General features: G+C 46.4%; 1 protein-coding gene across 4 annotated transcripts in view; it reads left to right on the top strand.

The window, feature by feature from the left end:
- The first annotated feature begins 3,822 nt into the window (after nucleotides 1-3,822).
- Nucleotides 3,823-22,489, top strand: part of BICD2 (BICD cargo adaptor 2) — a 97,506-nt gene continuing 78,839 nt past the window's right edge. For all 4 annotated transcript variants that reach the window (XM_074602990.1, XM_074602987.1, XM_074602989.1 and 1 more), the window contains exon 1: nucleotides 3,823-4,307. In XM_074602990.1, coding sequence (XP_074459091.1) covers nucleotides 4,068-4,307 — 240 coding nt within the window. In that variant the 5' untranslated portion in view covers nucleotides 3,823-4,067. The remainder of the gene's footprint in view (nucleotides 4,308-22,489) is intronic.

The following is a 22,489-nucleotide window of genomic DNA, read 5'->3' as shown; positions in this document are numbered from 1 at the left end:
TCAGCATTATGGAAACGGCCTCAAGTTGCGCCAGGGGAGGTTTGGGTTGGATATTAGGAAAATTTTTTTCACTGAAAGGGTTATCAAACATTGGAACAGGCTGCCCAGGGCAGTGGTGGAATGGCCATCCCTGGAGGTGTAGACATGCTACAGAGGGACATGGGTTAGTGGTGGTTTTGGCAGTGTTGGGTTAACGGTTAGACTCGATGATCTTGAAGTTCCCTTCCCACCTAGACAATTCTATGATTCTATAAATAGCATTACACTTTTTTTGTTTTCCACATTAATTTCATCTGAAAACAGTGAGTTGCAGCTACTGCCATTTTAATGTGGGCATTTCTCGATAAATGCATGGGGGGGACACTCTTTGAAAGCCACCAGAGCTTGAGCAGACAGGAGCAGGAGACAGCTCTGCCACAGCTGAGTGTGCCTGGAGCAGGATTTTAGGAGGTGAGGTCCAATCATAGAATCATAGGGTTGGAAGAGACCTCTGGAGATGATCCCATCCAACCCCCTGCCAGAGCAGGGTCACCCAGAGCAGGTGGCACAGGAACGCCTCCAGGCAGGGTTGGAATGTCTCCAGAGATGGAGACTCCACCACCTCTCTGGGCAGCCTGTGCCAGGGCTCTGCCACCCTCACAGCAAAGAAGTTCCTCCTCAGGTTTAGGTGGAACTTCCCATGCTCAAGTTTGTGCCCGTTACCCCTTGTCCTGTCCCCGGGCACCACTGAAAAGAGCCTGGCCCCATCCTCCTGACACCCACCCTTTCAGTATTTATAAGCGCTGATAAGATCCCCCCTCAGCCATCTTTTTTCCAGACTGAAGAGACCCAAATCCCTCAGCCTTTCTTCATCAGAGAGGGTTCCAGTCCCCTAATCCCCAGTGAAGGTCGCCTCCCAGGCCAATGGCTGCCTCTGCATCATACACCCTTCTGATGGGTTTCAAGGTATTCTGAGATGGTGCAAGATTCCCACCACAGAGCTGTGGTATGGTTTGAGTCGGAAGAGTTGTTAATTTACGCCTCATTTATGATATATTTTTCCGCCTTCCTAGTGCGTTGGCTACAGCATGTTAACTCCCAGGGACACCTGTGTTGAGGGATTAAAAGTAACTCTGAGGAAGTGTTACTGACTTTAAGATGCACCTTCTCCCTCTGAGGACACCTGTTAGAGGCACCTCTCAGTATCCAAAACCAAATCTGCATGATTCGTGATGAACTACCTACCTGGATTTTAACGATCCCTTTGGGGTGTAATACTAGAATTTGCCAACGTAGCACATTCCTTGAAAAAAAAAAGGTGAAAAAAACCCCTACGTTTCTAAAAGGAAAGCCGATGCGACTGCTGCGCCTGCCAGCCGTCCCTCTTCTCCATCAGTCCATGGTGGGGCCAGTGTAAGGCAGAGACGCTCCTGTGCCGCCAGCCTCCCAGTTCTCTTAGGGAGTAATGGAGGAGAAGCAGATTCCCACAGTTTCACACGAAATGCGGTTGCCTGAAGGTTTTGCAGTCCGGCGGCCGTTGGTCCAAACCGACAATGGTGTCTTTTGCACCAGCTGGAAATGATGCAAGATCACAGGCAGCCCCAGGTAGTGCCTAAAAGTAACAGGTGCTCAAAGGTAACGAGCTTTGGCATGTGCGGCTGACGTGGCTTCAGAGGAACACCGAAACCCGACACCGCGCCAATGCCAGCGTATTCATTACAGAGTGAGTATGTGAGTATTTTCTGGCTTAGGCCAACCAGATATGTGTCTGCTATTAGAAAAAGAACTTTCCCGCGGAATTCTGAAAATAAAAAGCTAAAGCGATTTCACATACAACAACGTAGGCTGAGGACATCGACCTGCGACTTCTTAGATCCAGGTGACTGAGTGTTGCATTGGTGCTCGTGGGACAAATACATCCCTGCACGTGAGGCACGGGGAGCTCCAGGCAGCGTCGAGGCCCTTCAGAAAAAATTGTCTGAGGCAGTTTCATGACTAAGAGGCAGTGTTCAGATATTACACAGTTTATTCAAGGGACAAGGGTTTATATCTACCAGGACAGAGTGTGATGAACACACGCAGAAGTTGAAAGTAGCTTGAAAAAACCCTGCAGCTGTGAGCAAATACGTCGCTTTATGTTCTAGACCTTGTGGGGCACTCAAACCTGTAATTGTTTTTATCATGTTTGGCATTTGCTTACCAGTTCATTACCAATTATTTTTGACACTGGAAGAAACCCTGAGCTGCATGTGCTGCCCTAAAGGAGAGTGAAGCAGCGGGGGAGCCAGGCCCCCATCTCCCCCGCCCTGGTGTAAAGCAGGGGCACATTCACACCGCCTTTATAGAGCTGCTTAGGAATTACAACGGTCCAACTAAGAGAGGCGTCAGCCTTCATTATGTTTTAGAAATTAATTCTACGCAACTTCTGTGCCTTTGCCACCACACTTGCCCAATGGTGTAACCTGTAGCAACAGCTGATTACATTTTCCTACCAGACTGACAACTCCTTTTTCAAGCGGTATGGTGAGGTTGCCCAAGTATTACCGTCTCACCATTATTTGTGCTGGCTGAACTTGCTGCGACGTTTCCTTCCTTCTATCGGGCAGTCCGGCAGTATGTGAGCACCCTGTGGGTGCTCATCCTCAGTGTTATGGTCTGATAAATCCACAACAATTTACTGTTGTTGAGACACTTATTCTGTCACCTGATGACCCCTCCCCACTCGAGAAGGGGAACTGGGGAAAAACAAGGAAACACAAGGATTGAAATATAAATAGATGTAATAGGATAAGACTAAATAATCAACATTCGTAATACTAAAGAGCCAGTATTGATCCTGATGCCAGTATAAAATACGCACGGACTGTTCCCAGCCCGTTCCATCAGCAGGAGCCGTGCACTCCCCGTGGGGACACCCAGTGTGGGACCCCGCGAGCGCTGGGGCTGCAGGAGGAAGGGAAGGGCTCGGGGCTCTGTCACCGGGGCAAGGAGTGCTCAGGGTGGCAGCCATCGAGGGAGAGAGAGAGAACTCCTCAGCAAACTTTCTAATTTATATTGAGTGTGCCGTTTGTGGTATGAAAGAACCCTGGTGGCCAGCCTGGGTCAAATGCCCGGGTCTCGCTGCTCCTCGTCCCTGCACCTCCAAGGCTTGAAAACACTGAGACCCTGAATCCCACATGCCACAGCTGGCTATAAAGTAAGTATTTTCACAAATTCAAACACTAGAGTCTTCTAAAAGTGCGGTTCTCCCAAGCATTAGAAGGGAAATCAAGAAGAGTCGCTCAAGCCAGGATGCTCGGGACGGCGCTGGGGAAGAGGGTCTGCTCCCCCCCGGCGGACTGAGCACTGCTCGAAGTGGGAACGGATGTCAAACACCAGAAACAAATGCGACGCTCGCAGCCCTGGCGCGGGCTCGACGCCAGTGCGTGGCACGTTAACCTTCCATTCCGTCCGTGCTGGTGGGGCCTACCACACCCTCCCTTCTGGCAACGGGAGCCATCCCGCCGCAGCCCCGTGACTTTGCCCCCACGCGTGGCTGCTGTCAGACCTCCCTGGCGCAGCCCTCGCCCTTCCATGCTCCGAGGCCTCCTGACTCCCGCCCGTCCGGGATGCGGGGTGTTTTTGACGCCGCGGCGGCTGAAGGCCGTACCAGCCCGACCCCCGGGCCCGCTCCCGCCCCGCCGCGCTGCCACCGCCGCCCGGCAGGGGCCGCTCTCTCCCCCCGCAGGCGCCCCCGCCGCCACCGCCCATCGCGGTGCATGCTGGGAGTTGTAGTCCAGCGGGCGGAGCGCCCCAGCCGGGCGGCGGCGGACGCGGACTACCGGCCCCAGCGTGCCGCGGGGCGCCGGGCCGGCCGTTCCTTTTGAATGATTTCACTACGGTCGGCGCTCGGGGCGAGTTCGGCGGCGGCGTGACGGGTTCGGCGGCGCGGCGCAGCGCAGCTCAGCGGGCGCGTCGCCCGTCGATGGCAGCACCAGCCGGCTCCGCCATGGCCGCCCGCCGGCCGCGCCGCTGTTAGGAGCGGCAGACGGGCTGCGCGTTCCCCCTTTCGCCCGGCCGGCTGGGACCCGGCGGCCGCCCCCGCCGACATGTCGCTGGCCATGGAGGAGGAGGAGTACGCCAGGCTGGTGATGGAGTCAGAGCCCGAGTGGCTGCGGAGCGAGATCAAGCGGCTCTTCCAGGAGCTGGGCGAGACCACCCGGGAGAAGATCCAGGCGGCGGAGTACGGGCTGGCCGTGCTGGAGGAGAAGCAGCAGCTGAAGCAGCAGTACGAGGAGCTGGAGCTGGAGTACGAGACCATCCGCACCGAGATGGAGCAGCTGAAGGAGGTGAGGCGGCGGTGGGGGGCCCGGCGGCAGGTGCCCGCCCTGCGGGCGGTTTGGGGACGGCGGGGGCGGGACAGATGGCCATCCCCGGAGCCCGGGGGTGGTGGGCTGCGGGGCCCCGGGGCTGCTGCGGGACGGCCGGAGGGTCAGCATTCCCCCCCCGCCCCCGCCGTTTCCTCGCAGAATTTGGAGGGGGTCGACCAGGCCTCGGCCTTGCTGCAGGCTGCCCGGTTAAAGCTTCCCTCTGCAGAATGACAGCTCTCGGGGGTGGGGGGCGGGAAGGAAAAAAAAAAAAATGGAGGCTTTTCTGCCCCAGCCCCTCTGCTGCGCCAGGGGGACGTGGGAGGGAAGCTGGCAGACGCTCTGTTTTCCCTTCCCGCCCCGCTTCCCCTCGGGCTCCGCAGCGGGGAGCGGAGCAGCCGGCCCCGGGCCGCAGCGGGGAGCGGAGCCTGCCGGGGAGCGGAGCCTGCCGGCCGCCCCTGGGGACAGCGGAGCGCGCCGCCGGCCCCGGGCACCGACCAAGCGATGCTGGGGGTCGGGGGGGGATCCGGGGTGCTGGGGGGGCCGCCACATGCCTGCTGTGGTGTGTGTAGGGAGAAACCTTGCGTTGGTGTCAATGGCTCCCTGATGCGGACCACCACCGAAAGGCTATTGCGGGCTTCAGCTCACACGGCTTTGTTTTGGTGCGTTTCCCTGTTCTTGGCCTTTTTGTTTTGTTTTTCTTTAAGGGGAACTTCAGATGTAATCTGTGCAGCGGAGCGAGGTTTGTCAAATCCTCTTTTCTTAGGTCAACTGGCGCATACGTCTTTCTCGTGCAAGACCTTCCCCAGGTCTCGACCACGGGAAAAGCGCTGCCTTGGGAAGAGTCCATGCGCAGGGCGGCACTGACTTGCCGGGATACTTGGACGCATGATTAGCTCTTCTGACGAGAGCATCGCTGATCCCCTGCCAGTCTACTGCATACTGTGTGTCCCAGGGGAACTTGCTTGCCTGCCTGTACCCTTGTTATTTTGGTGGCTGTTTCCGTGCAGGCAAACCCTGCGCTGCTTTTCAACTGATTTAGGCCTTGCCTTGATGGCAAAAGATCTGATGCAGCCTATAGAGGTGAATATGAATATACGTGGATTTATTTGTCCAGTGCAAACTGTATCCGGTGGGTCTTTGGTTTAGCTCATTCAGTTGGAAATGGACTTGAAGTAACATCAAAACGTGCTATTTCAAAGGGAAAGTAAATACTTGTAAATGGACTGGCACAAATTCAATTGAGTCTGTGGACACCCTCACTTCCTGTATCCCTTGTGTTTTTTGGTCTTGTAAACAAAGCTTTATTCTGCTTTTATTATGTTAAACAAGCATAAGCAAAAGAGGTTAATTACTTTAAATTACACGGCTCTGAACTTGTTAACTAAATATGCAACCTGAACTCGTGAACTGCTATAACTAAAGCCACTTGAGACCAACAGGGTTACGGCAGCGATGCTGTGTGAAAGTCAAGGGTACAAGCAGCCTTGAAAAGAAGGTGAGAGCCAATAGACTTGTGCTAAAGGGACAGAAAAGTCAGTAAACCCTTTTAGGGGGTGGGATGGGAGACACGGCCTCGAGGGGTGACGGGACTGGCCCAACCCCATTCAGCAAGCCAGCGCCTGACCCGTGAATGGAAGCCAGATTGCGTCAGTCACTGGTAGTGCTTTATTCACTGGGCTGCGCTGAGTACGCTTGGGCATTACATGTTTTGGCTTTCAGGTGGAAGAAGGCTTGAAGACAACTTTTTTTCATTCTTTTAGGGCTGCAACACTTCAGAAGATTGTAAAAGAGATTTAAAAAAAAAAAAAAGAAAATGGCAGGATCAACAATGATTCACTCCTTTTTGCTTTTAACTTTCTGAAGGATTTGCTTTGTGTGTACGTGTCCCGTTGTAATTAAGTCAAAACCTGTGAGGCAAACAATTCTGGGAATAGCTTGAGGACTCTGCTAGTTAGCCGACTAGCAGAGTAGGCTGGGGAAAATGGGGAAAAAGAATTGCTCCTCCAGCTTTCTCGTGATGCTTGTGGAGGAATCTGGTCTGCATTAGATCTTGTAAACCCCTAGCAGATGCATGAAGCATGCTCTCAGAGGAGGAGTTTGTCTTCTTTTTTGTTTATGCAACTCCTTGCTCTTCCCAGACACAGCTAGCGGAGCCTTGCGTACAAGGCTTGCCACATGTCAAGCTCCAATCTAAAGGGACTCCACCTTGGGTTACCTGAGGTTGTTCCTGGGGAAGGCATGGGATTGATGGTGGCATGTCTGACTCGAACAGGAGTGCTTTTCCATCTCTTGCTTCTGAACTATGACTTCACGCAGCCTTTTAAAATACAGCAATTCTAGCTTCTATAAATCTTGTTTTGTTATTCTCTACTACATCTGGAGACCTCAGTAGTGGCACAAGGCCACGTTATGCTGAGTGCTGTGTGGACACACTGCAGAGTTTCCTGTCCTGCTGGGTGTTGTAGGTTTGTGTAGGTTTTAATTTGTTTAATGTTATGAAGCACCCCATATCATGGTCTTGTTCATACCGTAGGTAAATGGGCTCCAAGCGTGGTAACTTTGTAATGCAGTCTGTTGAAAGTACAGGTTTTTCTGCTCCAATAATCAGATCTTCCGTAGCTTTCTGGCCAGGCTCTCCTACCTCCCTCCATCCCCGACTGTGGCAGAATTTCATAGCCTGAACCTCCGCAGTTTTATCCCTTCAGTAAGTGCAGATGGCATCCCCGGGGTGTACCCCATTTTGTAAAGGTGTCTGTGTACACCCAGTGTTTGCCATTCAGGTCCTCCTGGTGAAGCTGGGAAGCTGTCCTGTCCTTGCACTGCGGCTCCATGCCAGCCTCTCTTTACCCAGGGTCCTTGATAAATCGTCCATTTACTGGCTTGTGTGCTGACTTGATCTCATATCTTTTATGATAATTATTTGTGCTGCATTTCTTTTTTTGCTTTTGTTTGAGAGAACTAAATCTAAATACAAACCTCTCCCCAGGTACACTTATTGGTTATCTTGAATCTCACCTTTGCTTTTGTAAAAGGGAATTGATTTCAAACTTTTATAGATAAATAACACATTTTGTCCCTAGTTCAGAGAAAATAAGCTACTGGCTTTCTTGTGGTGAAGTACTACATCGCATTGTATACGTATAATTTTTATTGTTGTTTTTTCCCCTCTAGGAGATGAAGTAATAAAGAGTTGTTTCTGTAGGCTGTGTTCAACTAGTAAGTCTTCCTGCAAACCTTTGTCTGCAATGGCGCTAATTGTATAAATTGTAGGACTACCTACCTGTCTGAGCTGGGATTTCTGTACTTACGGGGAAGATATCTAGGATCAGCTCTTTGTGCGCTCCAGCTCCCAAAAGTGATTGTCTGGGGATTCGGTTACTGGCGTTCCCGATGATTTGTAGGGGAATGTGACATGGAAGGTTAGGTTAGAAAAGGGGTTATCTGGTTTACTTGCTACTTTCAAGTTGCTTTTGAGCTGTCAGTTAGATTTATAACTGTTGGTTCAGTTATGAAACCGGTGGCTCTCAAAAGCTCCTTTCTGTTTAGGTGGTTGTGTTGTATTGGTGGTTGTAGACTCGTGTTTAAATCCCTCAGAAAACATGGGTTATTATATTATGCACTATTTATTTCTGTAATAATGTAAAAGTATGCAAGTAGACTGTGGCTGTCATTAAAGTCTAAAAGCATGTGTCAGTACATCACAGTTAATGTGATGTATATGGTTTTTGAGGCGGGGGGAAGCTTACAAGGAAGCGTGGAAATGATCTGTACGTGCCTCTTGATTTCTTTGTAGGATAGCAATGGGTCTTGTTTCTTTTTTTTTTTTTTTCCTGCTTTTAAGGATCATATATTGACTTTATGCCGTGACGTGAATTCTCTCTAGAGGATTCCTAGATAGACTTGGAAGCTGTTGTTGAAAGAAAAACATTCAAATGACACCTTGCTGCTCCATTTCCTCTTTAAAGTGGGGCAGTACTGCGCAACTGAGGTGATACGTCCCGGGCTGGAGTATTTGTGCTGTTTATTTGAATGCGCTGCGCAGGTGGAGTGTACAGTATCTGTGATCACCGATGGAGGTTTTGCTTTGCCTAATTCACTTAAATACGTAACAGTTAATTGGATATGTGATACTTCATCCAGACTGGTCTAACATTTTAGCTGTGCACCTTCAAAAGTGAAGGAGGAATCGTACCCTTTCCTGTGCACCTTATATAAAACTGTATACCTTCGAGAGAGACGTATAAGGTGGTTAGTGAAGTAGCAGTGATTTTCCTCACTGGATTCATCTGCTTTCAAAGCACTTTACCAGTTGTGCTGCTGTCCTGCTGTGCTCACATTGTGTGTAGGAACATGGGAGCAAAGAGGGAAGAAATGGCTGGACTAAAGTCACCGAACAAGCTAGTGGCAAACTGGGATTAACTCCTCTGTGCTCCTAGTTCAGTGCTGGATTGACCAGGTCTTTCCATTTAATCCTAGTAAATAATGATATTCAGTAGTAATAACTCTAAGGCCTCAGGTACACCTCTGCAGCCTCCTGCTAACAAATATTCAGGTGTAGTACTGATTTCTGCTGCAGGGGAAGGACCTTAATGACACTTGAGATAACCTGTAACCTTCCAGCGCTGTTAAAACCAAAAGGTTTTGTGCACAAAATGAAGGAGATGTTTTTTTTAAACAGACCAGCTTAGGTGAAGTTTAATTCTGGTTATATGGTATGTAAATCTAGAATAAATATGATTACAAATTGATGTTGTGGAACTGATCCTGGTTTTGCCCATACTAATGGAAAATAGTTATATTTTTGTGAACCTGTCTTGTGGATTTAGTGGTGATTGTTAATTGGACTCCCACACCTGCCACGCTTGAAATCTAAGAAGAGAACAGAATTGTTGTCTCTAGTGTAAAATGAGTCTGAAAACTGTGGTTGGGGTAAGCAAAATACTCCTGTGTAAACTAAGCTTCTTATATTTTGATAAATCGTAGTTCATTTATGTTAAGAATAGAGCCACCTGTAACTTTGTGATGTCTGCAGTGGTAGAGACACTTAGTACTGTGTTTTGGAAAAGGTACTTTTCTTACAGATCCTTATTTTGGAAAAAACAAAGCCTGAAAAGTTAAACATTCCAGTTTTTCCTGCTATACTAGAAATAGTAACCTGTAAGGTTTCATGTTGCAAACTTCTTTTTCTTTGCCAGCGTTGCTTAAACTGCGTTTCTTAAAATTCATAAAAAAAACTAGTCTTAAAGTGATGACTTCAGATTATTTTCTTGTAAAATTGCTGAATTTTCTTGGGCTTTTTCTGATAAAATTCACTGTACCTTGTGTAATAGAACAGCCATGAATATTTGGATGAATAGTAAGGACCTTCTTGTGGAATTAAATTATTAAAAAAACCCTACGTTTCCAGAGTAGTGGTTTTCCTTAAACTGCTGTAGCCTCAGCTGAGAGCTGGGTTTTACTGAAACAGGATGTTTTATTTTTGTTTTGTGATGTTTGTCTGTACCTTGGCCCAGAATGACGGCTGTCCCTGACCCTCCAGCAAACATTAATTTTTAATAATTTCTAATTTTCTACATTAGATTAAACCCAAGGTTTCATTAAACGAAAGTTAGGCAGCAGTAGTGCCATTTACTACGTATTTTTCCCTGGAAGTATGGCAGCGCTGGGTGTTTGCTGTCCTGGTGGAGGGGGATACAGTGAACTGCACTGTGGAAGTGAGCCAAAACTTTCCTCTTTATTCGTTTTTCCTTTTTTTTGGTTTTTTTTTTGGTTTTTTTTTTTTTTGTTTGTTAGCAAATTTCTCTTTGTTTTCAAATGAGGTCAGTTCCCCGATTTGGGTCACCGGTGCGCTGCATGCGGTTGTGGTGGTACCGCCTCGCTGAGAGCCTGTTGGAGCAGCCGCAAATAGGTGATGAGAAGAGCATCTTAAGCCGGGCTTCTCGCTGCTGAGCTCAACGGAGAGACTGCTGCTGTGCAGCCCGCGTGGGTCCTTCTCGTCTGCCTGCTGGGAACTGGCCGTCCTGGGGATGCCGCAGTGGCGACAGCGTTATTGTCAGGCTGGCGTTATGGTAGGGGTCTGTACTGGGACGTAGTCTCTCCTGCAACACTCTTTGTCTTTACCCAAATAAACTGTTCCTCTTAGAGGCTGACATTTGGCATCCTTCAGCGTGCAGTCCCGGCCGAGGGCACTTTCGCGCCGAGGCTCTGCATGTGGGGTGGAGAGCGCGGCGGTGGGTTCCGCGGCAGGGGGCTGATGGTCTCGGCAGGAGGAACAGGACTCCTGCATGCCGGCAGCCTCTCTCTGCAGGTGCTGCAGGGGAAGGTTTCTTCAAAGCCGTATTGCTTAGGGCTCGGGTGAACCTGGAGGGCTTCTGACAGGCACCGCTACGTGGTTGCCGGCTGCGTCCTCCTGCCTCCCCGAAGCAGAAGTTTACGCAGCCCCTGAGGTGGAAACTAAAATCCTCACCCTGACTGGAAACTGGAAGTCTCAAACCTACAACCATCAGCGTTTTGTCGCATGGGGGTTTTTGTACAGCTCTGCTGTGGTGATACCTGCGGTTCACTCGTTTCAAATCACAATTCTTGCTTGCTATTTCAACATCGGCTGGAACAAACTCGCTAGTTTCAGGGGTGTTAATACCCAATTTATCCCTTTGAATTTAGGACCATTTTTCTTCTAATGTGAAAGAAAGTTCTAATGATTTGGAGAATTGCCTGGTTTCCCTAGGAGGGGGGCAAGTGTGTGGGAACAGCAGTTTTTAGGTCTGCGTGCTGCTCTGGAGTTAATGGATTCACCATTTCCTCTTTCGTTCTACTGTATGTGACGTTGTGACTAATCTGTAGCAGCGTGGGGCCATAAGATGACTTCCAGAGGGTGATGCATCCTCCAGGCATTCGTTTGCTTTCTTTCTTTGCTTTTGGCAGACTGCGGAGAATTGTTTGTTCAGATCTGGTAACCCAGCAACAGAGGAATATAACGTGGGTTTGAAATATGATCCACAAAAGCTTAGCAAAGGGAAGCGACATAAATAAACGTTGCCATCCAAATGAATGCAGGAGCCTCCATTTCAGAGAATAGCTGAAGTTTTAAGTGCAATAGCTGCAGAACTGTGACTTTTTTTCTTATTTTCCCCTTCTTCCAGCTCTTGCCTTCCTTCATCCCGCCTCCTGCTTTCCTTCCCTTCCTCTCTCCGGCTGTTTTCCCTGCTCCGGCTGAAATGCCCACCAGGCAGCGGAGCCTGCGTCCACATCCCAACTGGTGTCAGGCTCGTGCTGCAGACAGGCATCACTTTGGAGTGGGCAGACGGGACCTACCCGAAGAGTCGGCTAAAAGCCGTGCTCTGTCTTGCCCGTAAAGCAGATGGGTTTGCCACCAGGGTTCGGGGGAAGCAGGGACCCGCATAATGTCTAGAGGGTCCTTGAGTCATAAAACTGCTTGGCTCTGGGGTCTGTGTGCCTGAACATGGGCCTAATTGGGAATGTGTGGCCCAAACATAGTTGAAGCGTGGTGTGGGAATGGTTTCTCTGCAGTCCTGTGGCCACGTTCGGCACTGGGCTGGGCAGCGGCAGCGCCGTATCAGGACCTGTACAGCTCTCTCTGAAATTAATGGCATGTCTGGTGGTGTGCAGCGCTCCTGCTGCACAGCCTGGCCCCTGCGCTGTGCCGCACTCCTTTGTCTCTGTACGTCTTTTGTTTTCACCCCTTAATTGCTGCCTGGATTGCAGTCTGGATCTTAGCGAGCTTACGGAGTGGTGCTGTCGGCAGCGAGGCAGTATTAAGGTAAATTCATTAGAAGTCTCTCCACGTGTCCTGTCTGTCAGCGCTGCACAGAACTGGTCCTGCGGTTTAGCTCTGGCTCCAAGGCAGGGACGTGTGTTGACCTGATGGATGAATAACCTTATTTCTTCAATATTGCTACGAACGAAAAAGATGTTTGAACTGCCATCTAACCTGCCAAAGCCAAACAAGTTTAGTTGCTTCCTATGGACAAAGAGTTTGTTACATCTGCTTTTGGTCTCTTCCCAAGGCCAGAATCCTTTTTGTTTTCAAATGATCAAGGGATGATGTTTGTTTGGAGCTTGTTCTGTTGCATGAACAGATGACTCTGAAGTAGAAGGGCTTTTCTGGCACTCCCTGCACACAGGCTGTGTGTGTTCTGGGGGAGGGATCTGGTTGTGATGCCCAGCGCGCCGGGTATGGTGACCTGTGTAGTCCAGCCCAGCTCTCTCGCTCTTGCTGGAGCTCAGTAGCACGTGCCTGGCCAGGAGCAGTGAATGAAACTTTTCAACAGTAGGACGTCAGGAAGAAAACAGAGAGAATGCGTTTTCAAGCAGTCGGTATATAATTATTTTGTGGTTATCCCGGATGTCATTTGGAGGGGGTGTTCTGGCTTTGAAATGGGAGTTGGCTATTGTAGGGTGAACGTGGCTGTCCCTGAGAGGTGATGAGCAGAAGAAAGCGGTGTCATGTAGCACGTGCCCTCGGGTTTGGTACATGCTATCAAAAGAAGATCAAGATTATTTTGCCAATACATACTTCCCTAAATAAATTTTGGTCTCTGATTGAGCTGAAATCATTCAGCAGTGGTCCTGATCGAAACTTTTCGCTGGCAGGGTTTAATCTAGTAGCTTTCTGAGACCTGTACCTATGTGAATAAAGGCTCCAGTCTAACTCCTGTCTTAGTTCACTACGTTCAACAGCTGTGCAAGCAATCCCGCTTGGCTCTCTTTTGGTGATGCTTTCGTAAAGTGTTTGTTTTTAACCAAGAAGTGGTTAAAATCAAATATTCTCAGCTGTTTAAATCAGATAATCATTTTTCACATTAAATATTTCTCTTGAAATGAGGAACAGGGATTGATCGAGTAATTTCCAGCTCAAATTTTCTTCTGTCCCCTTCAAATCTATATAAATGTACATAATTTAACAGCTGTAATACCAATAACAGTGAGGGTTGACCTGTAACAAGAGGTGTCGTTTTTCCCTCCGTCAAATACCTATTCTTCCGTGTGGTTCCTTTTTCCCCTCCAACTTCTGTGGCTTCAATCTCTGGCATTTCTCATTGCAAAAGTCCATTTTACACATTTGGTAATGGTTTTCATTCTGTCATTTAGCAGTACTGGGATATTCTCCCACATCTTACAGCTGCGGTGGTAGGCAGAGGGTTTTAAAGGAGAATTTGCATTTTGAGTACGGCAGCATATTTAGCGTGACAAAATGTATAAGAAAATGCAAACCTTTGTGCCCCCTCTGAAGCGTTAGTGCCCTTACGAAGGCTTTGTCCTGACCTTGTTCTCTAGAAAAATACGCTGATTTTCTTTTCTTCCAATTATGATGGAATGATAAGCTTTGTGATCTTAAATAAATCTGACCGCTCTAGCTTTGGTTGGCCAGCTTTCTGGTCTTTTATAACAATATGGATGGTTGTTTTTAAATTTGAATGGCTAGTTGGTTTTTGAGGTGAATGAGACCCTGTCACGTAAAAATCTCTCTTATGTGTACGTACCAACTAAGCCTAATGTGAAAGTGGGATCTTTAGCATACTGTTTAGCTAGACGGAATCTGCATTTAAATAGTATAAATGACTTAACTCCAAGTCCGTGAAAACCAGAACATTTTGTTAAGTTGGAAAATCCCCTTGTTATGGCAGATTTATTAGGCGTTGCTTGTGTGTTTGTGGAGGCCTTTCTTTCCTGATGGGAAGGAGAATATGACTGACTTTTAATCTTTTATATATATATATCCTCTGACTTTTGTGTCATTAGTTTTTGGTAAGCGCTTCTGAATTTTTCAGTCTGCTTGTGTTAGGGTATAATGGTCTCTTCCTCCTGGTGTTTTTGTGATCAAAACCATTCCAGGTGGGCAGGAAGGTACTTACCTGTCCCCTCATCTCAACTGCAAAGGTTACAGTTACATTGAGCTGACGAGGGCAGAATTGTAATTTCCTTTTCCTAATTAGTAACATCCCTCTGATGAATCAGATGAAGTAATATCTGATTATTCAGTTGTGATGAGATCCTCTGGGATCTCATCCTGAGGTCCTGAGATGTCAGTGGAGCAGAGACCAGTCCAATATGACTTTGTTTCACAAGCGAGTTGTGGCAGTCCTGCCGGAACTAATTGAAGCAAGAGGGACATAAGAAAACATTAAGGCTTCTGTTCTGCCATGTGCTGGGGGGGACGTGCCGAGATCTGTGCCCGCCCTTGTGCAGCAAACTTGTTCAGGGGAGACAAACGAGAGAAAGCTGCCCCTCTAGCCTCAAATACAGTTTTTCATAGACAAAATCTTGGCTTTGCACACCTGCCTATTTATTGGCAGGGTTGCCAGTCTTAAATGCCAAGATATCAGGAATTGTGCCTTAAAAAAAAAAAAACAACCAGTCATGCCTATGGTTTTTTTTTTTTTGAAGTGAAGATAGCAGAAGGAGGAATTGAGAGTTGACTTGTTTCTTTTGTGCACCCATAGAGGCTAGAAAGTACCTGAACCGCCGTGGCATTTCACCCTTCCCTTCTCCCGAGGAGAGCAATTTCCGTGGCTCCAGTAGTTGTGTTTTAAATGCCAAATAATTTAAGACCTCTCATACTCATGAGACGGTTTTGTATTTGCATGTCTGAAGTGTTAACTGAGCATCTAACCTTGTACAGATGTTTGTACTCCTAAGCCCTTAATATAAACAAATGCATGCACAAAATCATGCCCTGAGCTCTGTAGCTGCTTTGAGTTTAATGTGAGTTAAGGCTTGTGCGCTCAAAGAGCCTTTGTTGCAACTTTTCTAAAAACAGCAGAAAAGTGTAGTCTGTGTTGTGCTCTAATTACTTACAAAATGGGAGATTTAATGGGAATGCAGACAGACCCTGAAACCTAATGACCACGACTGCAATGACCTTTCTTCCCCGCCAACAGGAAAATTATGTGCTGGCATTTCCTTGGAGCTGAGCCTCAGTGTTTGGTGGGAGAGCATGCACGCTGCAGCGGGGAAGTTCAGTGAGACACCCTCATAAATACTTGGATTTTGTTCTGCAGTTGCAGCACCAGATTTTTGTCTTGTTTTTCTCCCTCCTTTCTTTAAAATGGGTTGGGAATGTTTTATGGGCAGGAAATGGGAATGGCTGTTTTGTGAGCGCAGCTGTTTTAAATAAACTTAAACCAGTGGAAGGGTGTTGAACTCTCTCCTTTTGGAAATGGCCAAAAATTTCATGGAATTGGAGTTTTTGGAATAGCTCATTTGCTTTTTGAAACAGCAAACTCAGTTTTTAAACTGTCCTCTTGCATCCTTGGTTTACAGCATCACAAGTTTCCTGACTCCATCAATGAGGCTATTAAGGATGTTTTCCTCATTAAATTTGTGAGAAAGTAAATTGAAGGGAAGGGATTTTAGATTTTATGCTTTACTGCTGTTTAATGCTCTTTTATGCTGTTTAATCTGAAATTAATATTCTTTTCTTCTTTAATTCTGTTTAGGGTTTGAATTTCTAATTCTTGTTACCCTTGTTGAGAAAGGAAATACATCCTGAAATTCCAAAAGTCTGTTTTCAGGTAAAACTTAATGTGCTCAAGCAATTCTTGATAAAACTCCCTTAGCTACAGTCCATGAGATTAGTGCTTTCTTTCACCTTGGTGCTACAGTACAGGCAATTAAATACTGAATGGATGGACTTGGCTAATTTAATGTGAACTGCGTTGAGAAATCTCTTTGAAGACATCAAACCTAATTGTAAACACAAATTTCCCAATGACACGCAACTAACACAATGCAAATATCTGTATTACCTTGGAAGCTAATAAAGTATAGATGCGTACTGAGTATCTTGCAACAGGAGGCAGCTACTTGTATTTTTAGTCCTTACTTTCAGTGGGTACATATGCATACGTCTGGCAAATTCTAGCACTATGAGAAGACTGAAAAAGGTCAAATCTTTCTTTTTTGCATACATAGCTAAATACAAGAAGAAAAGACCTTAAATCTGCTGCTGTTTTTAAGAATGTATTTTGAAAGATGTTTATGATCTCTCACATTTTTTTATATATAATGAAAGGATGCGTAAATCATTCTCTTATGTAGATCTTGGCAGCTGCCAGTTAAGTAGGGGGAAAAGGTAAGGAGAGCAAAAATGAGATATGAGCTAGCAACTGAGCTTGTAACTGTAAATCCTTATTTATGCTGAGCATTATCAAAACATTCCCCATGACTACCCAAGCACTGTGTTCGACAGAAACCTCTTTCCTGGAGCTGTGGGGGTGGAGGACGTTGCAGCCCTGCCTGATGATTCCCTTCCCGATTCCCTTCGCCTTCCCTCAGTCTTCTAAAGTTTTGAAAAGGGTGTTGTGTCTGGTTTCCAAATAAACTTTCCTGGAGAGTTTAATTGGATCCGTGAAAGGATTTTTGAAGGCATTCCCAAAAGTGAGTTGGGCAGTTGTAGAGCTGCCTCTCTCATTTTCTGGCTCCTAGTCATTCAATGCTTGTCATTGCACGAAGGTTTGTCCCTTCTGTTCAGATCCATTCTGATTACAGGTGCGGAATTCAGTCTCCTAATTCAATATGCATCTTTTTGGTAATTCAGTTAGGTCTTAAAATTTCTTCGTGTTCAGAAGATAAAAGGAAATACATGGAAAAGTCAACAGATTTTTTTTTTTTTGGTATTTTTTTTTCCTCAACGGATGCTGCTTCTCTCACCCTCCTGCCTGTCCCTAGATGCATTGTGCGCTCAAGAGCCACTGTCGTCTTCATGAACTTGAAAGGGAATCTCTGAGGCTGGGGGTAATCTACGCTGGACAGGCGGGACGACTGGGTGGCGGCAGGTAGGTCTGTCTGAGCTCCACACAAGGAGAAACTGCAGTGGTTGATCGGACAGACGTCAGCCAGCTCCAGCTTCCCTCCGGCCGCCCCTCCTGTGTTCCTCTGTAAACCCAGGGGGCTTTGGTTTTGTTCTGTTACTGGTGCCGATTGTGAAATCACTGCAGTTGGAGAGCAGAGCACTTTACATAACGTTTTATAAAGTTTCTCCTTTTTCTCTTCGTGAAGGATTTTTTACTGAAAGGTCTTCAAAAGTGAAGGCTTAGAGTAAAATAAAAATTATTCGGAGTTTTATTTGAAACTTAACATTACTAATCTGTTACAAGCCAGCCATATTTTTCTTAAAATGTTACCAGTTACCATGTGTAACTGTTGCTTTCAGTTGTGTGGGTATGCCAGGTTTTGTCCTGCGTGGGTTTATTTGTATAATAAACATTACATGGTAATTTCTGTATTCACTACATTAGTGTTATAGCAATGCCAGGTGTACAAGTACGTGCACAGTTGGCTTAAAAAGAAAATAAGCCTTGTCCCAGGCTACTTTGTCTAAAGCACAGTCAGCAGGAAGGAATGTTGTTCTGCCCAGGGTCAGGTAATGTCCGGACGGCAGAGCTGTCTCTCTCTTGTGACTATCTCTAAATACCAGCCAACTTCAAATGAAAGTTTATCTTTGCAAGATAAGTAAGTTTGTCAGTGGTGGAGAGAGAGCTGATGGTGATCTTACAGCACATTTGCATGTTAATAACTTGGTGCTTCTGCGTCTTTTCTTGAGGAAGGGATGGTTTATCGGGGTGAGCATGCTGGGTGCCGCGATGGTGAGCAGCAGCGGCACAAGAAGGGGACATTCCACCAGGAAGCTGCCGTACGCCAGCACGAAGCTGACTGACGAACAGATGAGAGGCTGTACGTTCTGTGTGAGAATAAGAGAATAAGTGAGATTGACCTCGCGATGGCTGCAGGCTGGGGGGGATGGAACGGAGTCAGGCCATGCTGGTGAGGAGCATCCGCTGGTGGGAACGTGTCTGTGTGTCCACTGGACTCTTGTGGCTCTGGGGTGCAACTTGGGGGTTGGGATATCACATCTGCTCGCTCCCACCTGCAGCTTTGTTTGTGGCTTCGTTTCAGCCACACTTGACTCAGACATAATAGGTGAAATATAAGGCAGCTATTTTTGTAAGTTTCTTCTTTTAAGGGTAATTAGTACTTTTTTTTTTTTTTTTTTTTTTTGCATGAGTGCAGCCTATGTTCTCTACTGTGAGACCAATTCAGGAAGCTATTTAAAGGTCGGCTGAAGCCAAAATACCCAAATTAATCCCTGGGAAATGAGACCGCTTGCACTTAACTGGCTAAATTAGAGCAGTGTTTGGGGAGCAGGGGTGTTTTAAAACGTCGTGTCCCCCCCTCCGCCCCTTCCCCCCATGCTGGTTACAATGAAGTCTTGTTCTAAGATCCTTCAGTAATCATAGAAATATTTTAAGAGCACGTTTGAGTCACTTGGAACAAATCCAGCTGTGTAGCTGTTTAGCTCCAGCCTCTAGTGTATTTGTGTTGCTACAGAACAGTCCATAAAAAATAAAGACTGAACTACAGAACATACGTGAGTAACCACAGACACAATGTGCCATGTTTAACTTATTTTCTCTTTTGCTATTCTTTGCCCGTAACTTATGGAGCCTTCAACTTTGGAGGCATTCAAAACCCAACTGGACAATGTCCTGAGCAACCTGCTGTGGGTGGCCCTGCTTTAAGCAGGGAAGTTGGACTAGGTGATCTCCAGAGGTCCCTTCCAGCCTCAACTATTCTGTGACTCTGTTATTCTGCTGCTTTTTAAAATACATATATATGTGTGTGTGTGTGTGTGTGTTTTACATACTGTGCTTTATAGTATGCCCCATGGTTTGGGATACAGTTCTGAAGTTTGAACTCATTTTTATGATTTCCCCCTTCCAGCTATTTTTAGGCAGCGAATACTTGCTGAAGGATTGAGTAGCTGAATCTAGATTTTAGCAAGTGGAGCATGTGAGCTATGTTAGTTGTTTGACTGGATTTTGGGAGGGCTAAAGGAATGCTGTCTGCTGTGACACTTGCAGCATTACCTCTTAGGAAAGGAATGCAGAGATGTGTTGCCTTCTGTCAGTGTTGGGCCTTTCACAGGCTTCGTAGTTTCATTCCTGCATTTAGGTTTTTGCAGTGATCTTACTAATAGCTCTCATGTTCAGGAGTTTTGAAGCCCTCCTCTCATATGTTCTGTGTCATTCTACCCTCTATCCTTGCAAACTGCTATTTGATTCCTAGAACGGTGTGTATGAATCATGGTCACCTTTAACTTCTGTGGGGTTCTGGGATGGGAAAAATCCTGTATTCCAGGATTAATTGTGACTCAAGTGAGCCATGGTTGTCCTCCTGGGTCCCCAGTGGAGGTAAGCACAGTGGTGAACTGGAGGGAAACTGTACCTAGGACCGTCCACGGCCAGTAGAATCAGGCTTGAAGTATGTATTTTAGCTTGTGACTCCTCCTTTCTGAATTTTGGGAGGTTTTTAGGAAGATGAGAGAGTCTGTGAGGGCTGGGATGTAGGCTTTGCGTCAGGGCTGCTGGGACAGTGGACTCGAATGGTGAGCTGACCAGGAAGTTTGGAGGAAAACTTGCCCATCCAAATGTTCTTCATTTCAGTCTCTCATGGATATGTGGGAGGCTAGGGAAAGCATAGCTTTCCTGCCAGTTTCATGTTTGAGATACTCCCCACCCAAAGACTTACTAATAAATCAGCTTGATCTTATCCTCTGTGTGGAAGGAGGCAAGAAAGAGGAATGTCTCTAAAGATTCCTTGTCGCCTGCTCGTTTGACTTTGGAATCAGGTAGAAACCAAACAACAGGAGCACTGTAAGAAATGCGGTGACAGAGAACTGCTAATATCTGCAGATACATCTGCAAAGAATGAAAGCTGTGTAGATTTACACTAGCTACTGTACTGGTTTGTAGCTAGTTGTTCTAATCTAGCCTGTGTGGCCAAGTGCCCTAAAATATAAACAAGTTACTGGGACCGAAGCAAATAGACTCTTTTAACATGACACAATGCCTGTTAACATCAAAATTGGTCTGATGTTCCCTCTGACCCCCCCATTGTTAGGGTTTGCAGGGAGCATAGTAAGGCATTCATTCCTTTCATGCTCCTCAGCATGTGGGACTGCAGCTGGGGAACGTCTCTTGGAATTTGGCTTATCCAGGGAGCCTTTCGGGGCTGGTGAAGCCCCTGCAAGGTGTCTGTTTGCTTTTAAGGTTCTTGGCTCTGGGAACTGTGAGGACCGGCCTCAAAGAGCATTTATCGACCCGACCCTGTGGTCTGCCATGCCTTTTCTTCATCAGCGTGGTTGTGTATGTCCTTATCTTCACAACAGGCCTGTCCTGTACTGACTCACAATAGGCCTGAAATAGCATTATGGCTGACACTGTATTCCTATGTGTGCTTCACAAGGAATGTATTTTCTCGTCTTATTATCGTTGTTCTCTGGCAAGGTCATCTCCATAGAAAGTGATTAATTTTGATGAAAGTATTTCTCTTGCCCTGGGCTCCTCTGTTTGCTGCATAGTACCATGCTGTGTTAGTCATGTGTTCGCTTTGTCTTACTGCACATAATGTTAGGCTTTGTGTGAAGAACGTGGCCTTAATCTTCAGTGGGCACTGCTGTAAAAGGGAATAGAGCCTCCACGAGATATGGAGTTTATGCAGATCTCCGTTTTGTTCCATGGCGCTTGGTTCAGTGAGGTTCTAAATCCAGGTTTTACTTGTAAGAGATAGCCAGAGCTACCAAGAGCAGCCCAGTACTTGGTGTCGGTGGGCATGTGAATACTCTCCAGTTCACAGGCTTGGATTCTTTAACTCTTCCTCTTGTCTTTCAAGATAGGTCTTAATGCTGCCTTTATAACTGGTGTTCCAGCAGAGTAGTTACAGCGTTTTCCCATTGGATTTACTGATCCTAGTGTCTTGAAACTTCAGGACTATAGATTGTGTATATTTCTATCTTTCTTCGTGGAATGCAGAAAACCAGTCTAATAATGGAAAAGTTATGTTTGAGGAATTTGAATAACATCTGTGGAGAAAGCTAGAACTCCTCTTACTCCATTTATTTGGTTTTTCTTTAACTTTGAGGCCTTCGTGTGCCTGAAAATGGTGTCTCTTTATTATACAACAAAACAACTTGCTCAAATTCCAGCTCTAATTGTGAAACGAGCTCTTGGAGAGACAGAGAATTCTTCCTTGTAGTCTTAAAAATTAAACCTGATCTACTTCAGTATGTCACTGAGCGCAAGATGGGGTGCTCTGCTTCTCTCGGTTCGGTGTTGGGATCGTAGTTCGGTTTTGAATTAATCGTGCTTTAGGTGTTAGTCCTGTATAGATGCACCCAATGTTTTGTTTGAGAATGAACAGCAAGGGCAGCAGTGGTAGTGAATGCAAAGAAGTTTAATAATATCCAAGGAAATGGTGGGGTGGGTAGCATGCTATTAAGTGTGCCCTTAAGAAGAGCCACGTGTTTGATTCTGAAAGGCTGAAGAATGTAGCTTTAAAACTTATTTCGGTGTTGACTTTGCTCTTTACTACAGTCTCTTGCTTAGTCTTCTAAATCTAGGAAAATGTACTTTTCATCAATTACCTCTTTGTGACCAGGGTAGGGCAAACCTGAATGGAGATGTGCTACAGCAGCTCATGAAGCTGAACACTGAGGTGTAGTTAATGCACTCCATGGCTCTGTAAACATCACAGTGTATCTGCTGTGTCCCTGATGTGTGGCTGCATTAAATAAGTATTGCATATTTGGGGTCTGATTTCCTTCCAGGCCCACTCTCTGTCTACAGCACGCTACATCTTAAATGTAGTTAGATGCTTTCAATCATCTGTTGGCAGTAACTTCAGCGTCCGTGAGCTACGGAATTCCTTCACATTCGGTCCTGGGGAGAGTGGTAGGGCGATGAACTTCTTTTATCAGCGTGCCAAGATTGTGGTAGTTTGCAGTGATTTATTCAGTCAAATAATATTACACAAGCACCCTGAATATTTAACTGCAAAAATACATCCCTCATTAAAAAACAAAACCAAGCAAGTCAAAATCCCACTACTGTTTGTTCCTCTGAAGTGTCTTCCAAGGTATTTTTGAGTGCAGTGCCAGGCTACTTGGTGTTGAAGGGAACTTACATGTTTAGGGAATAATGTCCTGGGCAAATGACACAGTTATTCAAGTCAGGTATTGTTCTCACATAACCACTGTATTTCAAACTAGTATGTGCTTGCTCGCTGAAGCTGAAGTTTGGTCATCTGCTTTCTCCGCCGCAGCTGAAAGGTCAGAAATGGTCTGCTTGCATGTGTGAAAACTA

Source organism: Larus michahellis, chromosome 10 (genome assembly GCF_964199755.1).
Source record: "Larus michahellis chromosome 10, bLarMic1.1, whole genome shotgun sequence".
In the NCBI taxonomy this organism is placed as follows: Eukaryota; Metazoa; Chordata; class Aves; order Charadriiformes; family Laridae; genus Larus; species Larus michahellis.
This window is presented reverse-complemented; position numbering and strand designations above follow the sequence as displayed.